This window comes from Mytilus galloprovincialis, chromosome 8, assembly GCF_965363235.1.
Source record: "Mytilus galloprovincialis chromosome 8, xbMytGall1.hap1.1, whole genome shotgun sequence".
Taxonomy (NCBI): domain Eukaryota; kingdom Metazoa; phylum Mollusca; class Bivalvia; order Mytilida; family Mytilidae; genus Mytilus; species Mytilus galloprovincialis.
The window spans coordinates 5,367,327-5,381,498 of record NC_134845.1 but is presented as its reverse complement, the minus strand read 5'-3'; the positions used below and the strand labels follow the sequence as shown (position 1 = coordinate 5,381,498).

Here is a 14,172-nt window from a genome sequence, read left to right as displayed (position 1 = left end):
TAGGACAATAGGACTTACAAAAGTTTTTAAATGGACAGGTAACTTGCAGGTGAATCTGTGGAAACTATGATAGGATTCGCAATAAATAAGACAGTAACTAAACAACAATCATTGGTTTTAATGATTCCTGAATTGGAACAGACATACATGTTTTATAAATATTTGAAAAGGAGAAAGATAGTAAAATTATAGGATTAGAATAATTATAAAGTTAAAATTCTGTATGTTTTATACTTTTCTAACAGGAAATTCTTTTTTTTTCTTCAGAAAACTATGGATAGATGAGGAAAAGTCAATGATCGATCAAATGAAGAATCTTGGACAGGTATGAACAGTCTGTCTATAACATTTTATTTATAGTATACTTTATTTTTACTTGGTTTATAAGGCAGTGTGTACTAAGATTGGCCAAGTCACAGACAAAAATACCTTGTTAATAACTCCTGTTAACATATTTGATTTTGAATGGCCATCATTGATGAAATAGGAAATGTGTCAAAGAGCCAACAGCCTGCCCAAAGAACAGAAAACAGAACAATGCTATCAATGGGTCTTCTATGAGCAGCTTGTTGAATTTATTCACAATTTTACCTGGCAACACATCTAGAGCTTGACATTCTGTCTACTGTTGCCAACTGTATTTTCATAATAGACATCCTTTGAGGAATGAATAATGTTGTATTGTATTGTGAGATTAAACACAAAAACGAACTTGGCTACAGCCATTGTTAGTATATAACCTGATACATGTAGTATATTTATAGCTTTGGTCATGGTATGAGAAAGAACAAGTTACAGCCATTGACCTCTGTGCTACATTAGTAACAGAATATACACAGGCATATAATTATTTGACCAATTACCTAGATTCTGGCCATGATATTGGTAATTCAACCCAATCTTAATTTGTATCTTGAGTTTCTTTCAAATATAAAACAAAAAATGTTTCATTAAAGGGCATATTTATTTTGGAAGAATCTTTACAGCATGAAGCCTTTTCATTGATGCACTATGCCCAATTGTTAATAGAAGTCTTTGGGGCATGCTTGAAGCAAGCTTTGAGGCGTAGAAATGTTATCTCCAATTTTGTTTAAATATTTATGGAAAGGGACAGAAATTTCATCATTTTAAAGAAATATCATGTTTTATGATAACTTTCTTATTAAAAATATATGAAAGAAACTATTGGTCTGGTAGCAAATGTTTCAACCAGAACTAACTGTATATAATATATAATCAGATTAATCTATGTCGATATACATGTACTCTGTAAATTCCAATCATCCCAAAGACAAAACTTCATATAGATTTTGTTTTCTAAAGCGGTGTAAAAACCTGAACAATTGTTAGTTAGGGCCTCAAACCTCCATTAAAAAATACTGGATCAGAATGGCAAGGAGGTATATCAATGGGTAGAAATTTATAATATATATCATACTAAAATTTAGGAAAAAATGGAATTTACAGAATTAACATAATATAGAGCTAGTACTGTCACTGCTAACATAATTATCTCCCCCTAACAGATGTCCACTAGGTGTCAGCATGCATGTCAAGAGGCTACAGAACATTGCACGAGTATTGTCATGTTATATGAGCAACATTATCATCTTATTTCATCATTTAAAGGTAACATGTTTGTTATTTTGTTCATAGGCAAGTTATGATACATTTATAACATGTATATCGTCAAAAAATGTTATAGAAATAATTTTTTATGGTGATAGATATAATGTTGTTGTTGTTTCAGTAATCATGTGTGGAAATTAACTGAAAAATAATAAGATACCTCTCCCTTTTATAGTGTTGCACCGCACCATTGAAAGTGCATGTTAATAAAAAAAAAGTGGAAAGGGACAAGTCAGCTGGCATGCTATAGCTTGAAGTTTGATTGCAGCAATAAATTTTTTCAAAGCTGCCAAAAAGTGGTTACTTAAAATTAATTGGTTATTGTTTAAAGGTACAAATATCAAAACTGTTGTAATGGATATTTTATAAAAACAAAAATTAACTTAAAAAAAGGATTGCAGTACATTTTTAGGCATTTGTTCCATTAACGTGCAAAAATAATTTATAAAATGTTCTTTTTTAAAATGATGAAACATATTAAGAAACTTATTCCTACATATATTGCACTGATGTTGTGGATTTTACACATACTATTCAGATTAATTCAATATATATATATATATTTGAGGTATTTGAATTAAAATATGATTTTATCATGTCTCAAATTGTTTTGATGTGAAAAAATAGTTGAAACTTTATAAAAAAAGTGATTTGTCTGAAAATTAAAATGATTTCTTTTATTTAATGATTTTTATGTAAAAAAAAATCTAATAGACATGTTGAATATAGTCTTTTAAAGGAATGTTTGTGTTCAGATTCAGAAGTCAATTCAAGTAAAATATGTAAGTTCTTTGTTATTTATTGTATGAATATATATTTTGAAATATGAGTCAAATTCATGTTTAATTTCCACAAATTGATCTTACAGAAATATTGTATAAGATATAGTGATTAAATTTCTAAGCTTTATTCTCTTCACAATACTGTTACAGGTCCTAGCTTCAAGCCTAGTATCAAGAAAGGTGACAAAGACCTAGAGTTTGCTCCCCTTAATCTACACCTACAGAGAATGACAGTCATTAATGAACTCAATGATACAAGTAAGAACTATAAAAAAAAAAACATGAAAGAATGAACTTGTATATCCTAAAATATAGGGTAAAATAGGAGTAATAGAATGATGTCAATCAGTTTTAAAAACATAAATAATGATAACAGCCATTTTTATGCCCCATTTATTGGCATTATGTTTTCTGGTCTGTGCGTTGGTTTGGTCGTCCTTCCATTTGTTCGTTCGTCCTTCTGTTCCTCTTCAGGTTAAATATTTTGGTCGAGGTAGTTTTTCATGAAGTTGAAGTCCAATCAACATTAAACTTAGTACACATATTCCCTGAGATATGATCTTTCTCATTTTAATGCCAAATTAGAGTTTTTACCTCATTTTCACAGTTCACTGAACATAGAAATGAAGTGCGATGGGGCATCCTTGTGCTGGGGACACATTCTTGTTTTATTACAGATTTTTGAAAATTATCAAAAAAGATATGAGTTTAGACTCTGGTAAAAGTAATTTATGTATACACTTACAGTGTCAAAGGCCATTCAAAAATTTTGATATTGTGTAATTTAATAAAAGTACTAGAAGCTTTAGGATGTAAATTATGATATAATCAGCCAGGTATATTCTATTTAGGACATCCACATTTCTTTCACACAGAGAGGAGTGAGTATATAACATCTGCCATAATAATAATCAGATTCACATCCATTCCAACATCAAATGAGTCCAAACATCCTGTTTATAGAAATATCATAGAAAGACCAAAAATAGTTTGAACATATAATTTTTGTCCATTTCAGTTAATTTAACAAAAGTGAGGAAATGATTTTTTTTGATTAACTGAATTCAAAACTCTCCAGAAATGATGTTTTTTCAATGTTTCAATGTTTTTTTTATTGAAATTTTGATTCTTTTTTTCAACCATTGATCATTTTAACACTCTTATCTGTAAAAACGTGTATGGTATAAATTCTCATGCAAGGTCTGTATTTTTTTTAGCTTGAAATGGACATCTAAATTGAAACTGCACATAAATCTTCACTTTAAAGATATATTTTGAATGTTTAAAATATTTTGACATCTCAAATACAGCAATGAAGCAATAAAGCAGGTTGTATCTTTAATACTGTGTGTTCCAATATATCTTGGAAGTTACATTTTATAAAAATGACTAACAAAAAAACAGCAGTAACAAATTACAATGTGCATAAATTTATTATTTTTTTGCTCAATATATCAATCTTAGGTATTTGTTTGTTTGTTGTTCTTAAATGCCAATTACTGTCACTTGGTGGCCATTTAATATTTGTGGAAGAAACAGTTAAGACCCATCAATCTTTGGCAGGAAACTTGAAATCCTTGTCAATTATGATTGACGTTAAACATACCTTTGCATGATTGGGGTTTGAACTCATAATTTGGTGGGGCTTGAGACAACAGCAGATGTACTACTTATATTTAGACACATTAAAAATTAAGAGTCATAATGCTACATAATATATGTTACAATTTCACCCATTGTTTAAAATTAAAATATACTTGACTCATAGTGAATTATATATGCAATAAAACTAATCTATTACCACATGCGTTGTAACTTTTATAAATATATACACATTACTTTCCAACATGATTGGGACACACAGTCTTAATGAGTATAATTTTATTCTTATATCCTCAAAAATGTCATATTTGGAGAAAGAATCATAATGTCTCTAAATAATCTAAGTCAAAATATGGTAGCCATTAAATATAATTAATCAAAATAGTTTGAAATTAAAATCAAAGAATTGTTTAACAATTTTCCCAGCATAAGCAGGCATTGGAACGAAGTTACAGAACATACATACATGTATCATACCACCTCCAAAGCACATAAGTTCTATAAAATAGTATAAAGGAGTAAAGATTTTATGACCATTCACTTGACCATCATTTCACTTGACCATCATTTCACTTTGCCCATCCATCCATGATTTTCATTACATATATACATCACAATATTTAATAATATTAAGAGCTCCCTTTCACAAGCTTGCTTGTATGATATACAAATCACTCACAATTATTTTGAGATATGTTGTATACTAAGGGCATACATTACAGTAGCAAGCTTAAGAGCAGATAACAATACATAATAACATCAAAGTTTAATGTAGTGTTTGCACAATGTTACTCATCATAAGTGTCCATAACTCATGAAAAAATCACATCAAATTGGTTTAGTTGATTTGAAAGTGGGAAATTTGTGTCAAAATATCTTTTCTGTATTGTATGCCTCTAAATGATAAAGTAATGTATAGAACACTTTTTTTTCACAAGATAGGTAAAGTAGTATATGAATATGTCCTTTAAGATTTCAGATGCACTTTCTGTCCTATAATTGTTTTTTTATTTTCAGCCTCTTGGTATGATATAGTAACAGTAGGAGCTTTCACAGCCTATGCACAAAAATATAAACATGGTGGTTTGATGAAATTATTACAACATCAAAAGGAATTCTACAGTGCTGACGGGACACTTAGTAAAAACACAAAACTAGACAAAGCATGTCAATTGATTAACAGTATACACAAACTGAATGTGAAAGTAGAACATGATTGTCAGAGACTATATGGTAGTGCTTCTAATGGATCATTTAGTGAAATGAAGTCTATAGCGGAACAAATTACAGAACATGTGAAAGAGTTAGTGAATGTATGTGATAATAAGTTACTACAAGGTTCTGAGGAACTGTATAATGCAGTCAGAGAGGAAGTTCTATACCAAAAAACTTTAGAAATGTCTAAAAATGAATTGACAGAAAGTTTTACAGATCTTGACATGGAATCTTCTACAGAAAATCTCAGTGGCACTAACTTTAAAAAGAATCCATCTATGGAACCTTGGGTAAGGTTATCAGATTATTTTCTATTTCTTGAATTACCTATGTATGGATAAATAATCAAAGATAAGAAGCACTGACTTTCTAGGATAAAAAGTATGTCTTTGGAAGAAAATTATCTTAGCCTAAAATGATATCTTGGGCAAGACCAGAAAAAAAATATCTTTTAATAAAAGCACTGTATTATTTCTCCCCTTTTTTTTATCAACAGAGGTTTCTTGCCAAATATTTCACTTGTAATGAAATATACCTGCTTCCTTTAGCAAAAGTGTCAAATAAGTCTACATAGCTGTACCAACAAAACTAGTACCCCATGAATTATAAAGCATCTGCAGGGCCTATTATTACCGGGTAAATGTTTAAAGTTTAAAGGAATTAAATGATTTATGTTTACAGGAAGTGTTTACAGGAATTAAATGTTTTATGTTTACAGGAATTAAATGTTTTATGTTTAAAGGAATAAAATGTTTTATGTTTAATACAGGAATTAAATGTTTTATGTTTACAGGAATTAAGCCGTGTGAATACTGAAGCAGCTTGTGTGTGTTTAACATCATTGATAGAAAGTCTGGAGTCTGTCGATAAAACAAAATGGTTGGAGTCTATATCACAGGATGTAGCTAAACTGAAGAATTTTGTGGCTGTGTTACAGAACAAGGCTGTGTCTTTTATGACATTTCTTAATATTATGGTAAGTAGGACTGTCATAATTGGTCTATAAATAGTATCACAAGAAGCCTGTATATAGAAATAAGGAGATGTGGTATAATTTCCAATCAGACTTCTATACTAGTTCAAATTAAGTGAATTTAAGCAATTATAGGCAACCGTACACATGCCTACAACGATAAAAAAAACATTGAGTCAGCTTTAAAAGGCCCGAACATGAAAAATATGAAAACAGTTTTGACGAAGAAAACTAATGCCCTAATTTATAACGAAAAAATTAAGGAAAAATAAATATGACAGACATGAACCATCAAAATCCACTGAACTTCAGGCTCCTGACTTGGGCAGCAACATAAAGGTGGGGATAAAAGTAAAGACTGACATATGTGTGATAAAATCTGTCATTCTTATATGATGCTCTTCTTTCATCTGTCATTCTTATATGATGCTCTTTTTTCAGTTCTCAATTAAACAAATGAAACTTGCAATGTCAAATGTAAATCATTTCTAAATGTTTCAAGCTAAGAAGTAAGATAGAGAATGTCCCTGCGCTAGGTGTTGAGGAATTCCCTTACCTATGTCTCTCCTTCCTATCTGTCTGTCCCCAATGACCCTGTGCTAGGTGTTGAGGAATTCCCTTACCTATGTCTCTCCTTCCTATCTGTCTGTCCCCAATGACCCTGTGCTAGGTGTTGAGGAATTCCCTTACCTATGTCTCTCCTTCCTATCTGTCTGTCCACAATGACCCTGTGCTAGGTGTTGAGGAATTCCCTTACCTATGTCTCTCCTTCCTATCTGTCTGTCCATAATGTCCCTGCGCTAGGTGTTGAGGAATTCCCTTACCTATGTCTCTCCTTCCTATCTGTCTGTCCACAATGACCCTGTGCTAGGTGTTGAGGAATTCCCTTACCTATGTCTCTCCTTCCTATCTGTTTGTCCACAATATCCCTGCGCTAGGTGTTGAGGAATTCCCTTACCTATGTCTCTCCTTCCTATCTGTCTGTCCCCAATGTCCACAAAAATTGGTTTCCATTCTCAAACTTAAGTTTGCCTCAACCAAATATTATAAAACTTATACAAAATTCATATTACCACAAATCACAGATCAAGTTCGAAATTGGGTGGGGTCTTTGCTAACATTCATGAGTTATGATCCTTTATAAACACAAAAAATGCTATATCTGTCGTTTCCATTTTCTTACTTAAGTTTGCCTCAACCGAATGTTATAAAACTTATACACAGTGCTTATTACTACAATATACAGATCATGTTTGAAATTGGGTGGCTTCACCTTTACCTCTCATGAGTTATGCCCATTTATAAACATGAAAATTGCTAAATCTGTTGTTTCTGCTATCTATCTTTAGTTTGCCTCAGCCAGATATTTAAAACTTATAGTACACAATGCATATTACCACACAACACAAATCAAGTTCAAAATTTGATTGCATCACTTCGATATTAGATATGCCGCTTTATAAACATGAAAATTCTTAATCTGTCGTTATTGTTCTCAAACTTAAGTTTGCCTCAACCAAATGTTATGAAACTTAAACATAATGCTTATTATCACAAAACTGTCTTAATCCTTTATCTGTATGTGGAAGTTAACTCCTGCACATTTACTAATAGACCTTTTCAACAACTATCGACACCGACTAATGACACCTACAATTGACAGGTAAAATGAAGGGGTCGTCTCAAATACAAAAACGTCTGATTATCATTACGTATATAAATTCGATTGATCGGTTATATATAACTACAGAAGATATATAAAAAAAAAGTAAATAAATTTAATTTTCTATCACATAATATTGATATTACATGTATTTACACGACATTTCACGTAGAATAGATTTAAAAATTACTGCAATCATTCCGTATCCTGCATGATCAGCTTTCTCTTCATTTTATGGTTATGCCGCATGCAAATAACGATAAATGTGTATCTGTAAAATTCTGTAAAATTTATGAGAATTTATGAAGCATAATTAATGGACTGTCTGTCCGTCTGTTACTCACTTGTAAACACGATCGAGTTTTTGTTTTACAAACGAGCTTATCCTTACCCGATGTACATATTCAATTTTGGGAGGGGTGAAAACATATTGATTTCAAAAGTGGAAAGAAAATATCACATCACCATTTTTATCAACGAAGACTACGTCGCTTCAAGATACCTAGTTAAAGTTGAGGTATTTCTTTCATGAATAGGGGGAATTTAATTGACTTCTCGTTCCAATGTATCAACATTTAAGCAGTACATACGCATACCTGCCTATTGAATTTATAATTCAACACGCTAGTTGCTATAGAGCTTTGTCATTGCAAATTCTTTTTGGACAGTGATAAGCAGGGGTTGGGACTTTAAGTTATCCCTCATTTAATTATATGGCCGTCCTCACGAACTGATTGGCCCATATTATTGCCTGTGTTCCCTTTATCGTGTTTAACATAGAGCAATTTTACAGTTTTCGAAAATGATCTCAGGGTTTCTTACAAGAAGCAGATATCACATACCAATGCATTCTGAAGTTTAAGGGGGTCCGTGTTGATCAAGTCTTGTTGGTTTTATATGTTACACTGTCATTGCTATATTTTATTTTGTTGTCAACGGGTCAGAAATTGTTTTTCTGTTTTTTATCTTTTCTTTGACAAAGCTTTGCTGGTTTTATATATTTTCTATACTAGTAAAACCCTGTCGCATGTTTTATGTGTCTGAACAAAGTCCTGAAAATTTTGGTAATTTTTACGGCCTTCACACAGTAGAAATTTTAGTTAATGATGTGATATTTTAACATTATGCTTCATCTTCATGTATGATTCCCTTTTAGTCGATCATAGCATGCATAGATCACATTTTTTTCTGGGTTTTTTTTTTTTGGGGGGGGGGGGGTCTCTTCTTTTTTTCTCTGTTAAGTTAATCCTCTTCCTTATTCTGAATTTTAAAAAAAATCCATGTCATTTGAACATTGGTAGGAAGTTGTATCATTGCCAATCAAATAAATTTCAAGCAATAAGTTCAATAGTGATCAATAGTATTACTTTCAATTTTTATTTTTGAGACGACCCCTCACATCTTACCTGTCGTATTCGTGCTCAACTGTAGGTGTAGACAATTGTTGAAAAGGTTTATTAGGGGAATCTGTGGCCCATAGACACATTCTCCATTTATTTTATGTAAGTTAAGAATTAACAGACTAAGCTTACTATCCAGTTGTGACATCAATGAAATTTTAGAATATTTATTGTACGTTTTGCAATGTTTTGATGGAAAAATGGGTATTACCGGATTAATTGCTTTTGCTTTTTCTTGTTTTCTACCATTGTTTTTATCAGATTATATTAAGATTTTTTTTCTTCAGACTTCACAGTTACTTTTAGGTTAAACAGTTACTTTTAGGTTACTAGTTTTGTAATTGTTAAATACATATATATCTTTTTTTTTCTATCAGGAAAATAAAGGTCATTCTAAGTTGAACTATACAATAAAGTACAGACGAGATGTTTGTTTTTCTCATGCGGTAAGTCATTTCCACTGTAATAACATTGTTTTAACATAATGATAACATATTTGTGATACAAAAAAAAGTCTCCAGTCTAGCCATTTTAAAATGGTTAACTATTAATCTCCAGTCTAGCCATTTTAAAATGGTTAACTATTTGAAGTTACACTGTCAAATGTCACTCTTTTTCTTGAATAGAAAATTCAATTTTAAGGAAATGACATTAACACCTGAATTCCATACAATTTAAAATACAAACAAAGCAATATAAGTTTTCTGACATGAGATTTGCTGAAAGGCATGTTGCAAGGCCAAACTGTTTTTTAAAATTCAAACCATCATTGAACAAATGGTACAATGAAAATGAGCCATTCATGATACACACTTCCTAACTTATTTATTTTCTATGTTGATAGGTAACTGCCTTGGTAACAGGTTTTATGACCAAGTTAACTACTCATACCACAGATACACACTTCCTAACTAATTTATTTTCTATGTTGATAGGTAACTGCCTTGGTAACAGGTTTTATGACCAAGTTAACAACTGATACCACAACACACTTCCTAACTTATTTATTTTCTATGTTGTTAGGTAACTGCCTTGGTAACAGGTTTTATGACCAAGTTAACTACTCATACCACAGATACACACTTCCTAACTAATTTATTTTCTATGTTGTTAGGTAACTGCCTTGGTAACAGGTTTTATGACCACTTTAACAACTCATACCACAACACACTTCCTAACTTATTTATTTTCTATGTTGTTAGGTAACTGCCTTGGTAACAGGTTTTATGACCACTTTAACAACTCATACCACAACACACTTCCTAACTTATTTATTTTCTATGTTGTTAGGTAACTGCCTTGGTAACAGGTTTTATGACCACTTTAACAACTCATACCACAACACACTTCCTAACTTATTTATTTTCTATGTTGTTAGGTAACTGCCTTGGTAACAGGTTTTATGACCAAGTTAACAACTCATACCACAGATACACACTTCCTAAACCAGCTCTGTCAGGTTGGTATGCTGGTCCAGTTTGAAGGTTTACTTAGTTGTCATAGCGACGAGAATGGTATGATAGAAGATATGATGGTCGCCGTTGACGATCTCAGTCAGGTTGTATTCAGAGTCAAAGTTGAAGAACAGGTTGATGAAGGCCCTGTTTTATCACTGCATGGGTAAGTACATGTAAGGTTGTTATTTTCTGAAAGGATAGTACTCCAAAATTTCAGTACCCAAATTGCACCTATTTTGACAGTTTTTTCAACTACATTTTTTATGATCAAGACAAAAATTTCCATTTTGTGTTTATTTTGTAGCCGTATCCTTCTTTATTATATAGGTACACCAATTTGATTTTCAATTCATATGGAATCATAGAAAAATTGGTCTGAACTAACCTCCAAACCATCAATGATTCTGAAATGAGGAGTACCAAAATTGCATCCATGCTTAAATTCGTATCGTCAAAAATAACAGAGCTTTTGTTTATTTTTTTCAAATATTTTGAACAATTGAATATTTTTCCATGCTTACTCTTCTTCTTTTAAGAAATGGATACTTGAAATATATTGTATTTGCTAATTTTAAAAGGTTGACGTTTTGATGACGTTTCGGTACATTTTGCTTTTTCAGTAAACACTTTATCTGGTGATAAATACTGTGAACGCTTTGTGTATATTTTAATATATTTACCTATTTTGAAAGACATGCATAGTTTCAAATCATAAAAATACAAATTGTTTAGTCTCTAGGAGATCTTGTAAGATTTCTGCTGCAATTTTTGCTAAATAGGTGCAATTTGGGTACTTTTACGTTACATGTAAAACTTTATTTTGCTGATGGGATATGCCTTGCTAATTCAAAATTTCAACCACTTAATGTTCTTGTGAAATTAAGTATAAGCATAATTTGGATATATATTATTTTTTTGTAGGGATATAGTTTTTATCATTAAATAGTTACCACAAACTTGAAAAGTCACCAGATTTAGAAATGACAAGTTCATTTGCTATGATATATGTTAGTATAGTACTATAAGGTGAATTAAGAAGTTAAAACATATGCCATACCTTAGAAATTTAAAATTATATCGAAGAGCAAGTAGTTGTTTTGTTGTGTCATAAATGATATTTATTGAAACTCACATTTTCTTGAAAGGATAACAAGAGTTATCTTTCTTGTTATATTATTGTCAGGTTATTTCAATGATTGCCTTAATTAATTGATCAGGCTAATGATACTCTTATAAGTAATTCAGAATAAGTCAGTGATAATCATTTGAATTACCATGAATATATATATATATATATATGAAGTTAATGTTGTGTTGTAATTGTCATTTAGAGGAACTGAGAAGCTTTATTCTAGAACTGTTTAATCATGAACTGATAATGGCATAGAATTACACTATTATAATTCAGTAATTTGAGTTGATTACTTTTTATCCTCTCACTTCTAATAGTTATTTAAGGGTATTTATGAAAACTTTGTTAACCATTAATGTCAGTATGTGTTTATATACCAAATTAAGAAGTCATATTCTCAAAACTACTAATTGATATAGAAATTTGAGTCCAAATGTATCATCATGTTTATGAAACATTAAATGGCTTATATAATTTTAAGTAATAGGTATAAGTTGATTTCTTGTGAAATACCTAAAACCAATACTGTAATGCTGATACCGTCTCCTCCAGTGAAGACAGCCAATCAGAATCCGATTCTGATTCCGACAACAAATCTAGTCATCAGGAAAATGGAAACTATAATAAACCCCAATCACCAGATTTGTCGAATTCAAAAAACAGATTTCCATTCAACAAACAAATACGTGAAACAGTAGAGAAACAAGACAGTAACAATCAAAACAATCAATCAAAAGAAAATCCAAAAGCATCTGATATTAATTCTACAGACGAAAAGAGGCAGGTTAGAAAAGCTAAACGACAAAAAAAAAAAAAGACAAACAGCACCGCTCTTCTAGTGATCAGCATGGATCAATTCTTAAAGGAAGCTTTTCGAACACCTTTTCAAAAACCCAACAATGAGACAAGAACACGCAACAAACAAAATGCAACCACCCCTACTGATGAGCTGCATGCAAGAGAGGAACCTGTGAAAAAAAAAAAATCTTAAATTCCTCTAAAAAAAATATAAAAAAAAACAAAACATTTTCTATAAAATATGTTTTTAATTTTATTCAAATTGTATATATATTTTTGTTTACTTTTTCTTATAACTATAGACTGTGTCTATAATGTTAACATAAACATAATTTGTGAGTGTGATGTCTATATAACAGATAGAATACATTCAAAGAAGAAAAATTTAAATACAAGTATATGTAAAGAGTTATTTAAAAATAAGGTAAATTTTTCAAATACAGATAAAAGTCTATATGAAGTCTGTTTAGAATGTGAAAACAATGTTTTGAATAAAGAGACAAAAAATCTATCAGAAACAATCACTGTTTATAAGTCGCTTGAAACTGGTACCACATTCATAAACCGTAAAAGCATCAGCATCACTTTAAAAGATTTTGTTGATATGTCCAATATAATAAAACAAAAAATAATACACTTGGAAAAGAAAAAATTCTACAAATGAGGCAAGTAGGATTGACTTTTTTATAATTAGTTCACAAGTACGCATGCTGACTGTATCAGCTCAAATTTCAAGTACAGACCACCAAGCTGTTTCTATAAAATTAGATAGTTATTCAAGTAATCGAGGAAAGGATTACTTTAAAATGAATAATAGTATATTAGCTGACTTTCAATATATCAAGAAATAATAAATAAATTGATTGATAAGTATGAGAATAAATTTAATAATGAAAATCTTCTTACTCAGTGGGACTTGTTCAAAATTGATACACGAGACACTACAATTAAATATTGTAAATCGAAAGCCAAAGAAAGAAAAAATAAAATCAAGGTTTTGGAAAGCAAAATTAAAACTTTAAACGAAAGGTTAGATACATTACCTACGAACACAAATAAAAATATTTCTAATGAAATTAAACAATTAGAATATGAACTAGACCATATATACTCATTAAAGGCAAAAGGGGCCCAAATTAGGTCAAGAATAAAATGGGTTGAGGAAGGTGAAAAAAATACAAAATTCTTTTTATCTTTAGAAAAACACAGGCAATCAAAAAAATCTATTAATAAGTTATTGTCCCAAAATGGTGAGGTAACTGTAGATCAAAGTGAAATTCTTAATATGAGTAAAGAGTATTACAAAGTCCTATACAAAAGCTCTAACTCTGATACTGAAATCTTAAAATCATATATTGAGGGTACACACATAAATCATTCTTTGACATCTTCTGAAAGTAAACAGGTAGATGGTAAATTAACACTAGAAAAGTTTAACTGTAGAGTTTTACAGACAATTTTGGCCAAAATTGAAGAACATAGTTTTGAAAGTCTCTAATACTTGTTATGATAAAGAATCTT

The 14,172-nt window shown here is 30.7% G+C and overlaps 1 protein-coding gene across 13 annotated transcripts in view; it reads left to right on the top strand.

Annotated features, from left to right (window-relative positions):
• The window catches only part of LOC143084924 (inositol polyphosphate-4-phosphatase type I A-like), an 83,979-nt gene that overhangs the window by 36,373 nt on the left and 33,434 nt on the right, over positions 1-14,172 (top strand). For 9 of the 13 annotated variants that reach the window (XM_076260993.1, XM_076261002.1, XM_076260999.1 and 6 more), the window contains 8 exons: positions 268-325; positions 765-885; positions 2,562-2,669; positions 3,263-3,292; positions 5,031-5,518; positions 6,022-6,204; positions 9,642-9,710; positions 10,643-10,884. In XM_076260993.1, the coding sequence (XP_076117108.1) occupies positions 268-325; positions 765-885; positions 2,562-2,669; positions 3,263-3,292; positions 5,031-5,518; positions 6,022-6,204; positions 9,642-9,710; positions 10,643-10,884 (1,299 nt within the window). Of the gene's footprint in view, positions 1-267; positions 326-764; positions 886-1,526; positions 1,630-2,561; positions 2,670-3,262; positions 3,293-5,030; positions 5,519-6,021; positions 6,205-9,641; positions 9,711-10,642; positions 10,885-14,172 lie in introns of all 13 variants that reach the window. The other 4 variants (XM_076261005.1, XM_076260997.1, XM_076260995.1 and 1 more) reach the window with 3 other exon arrangements.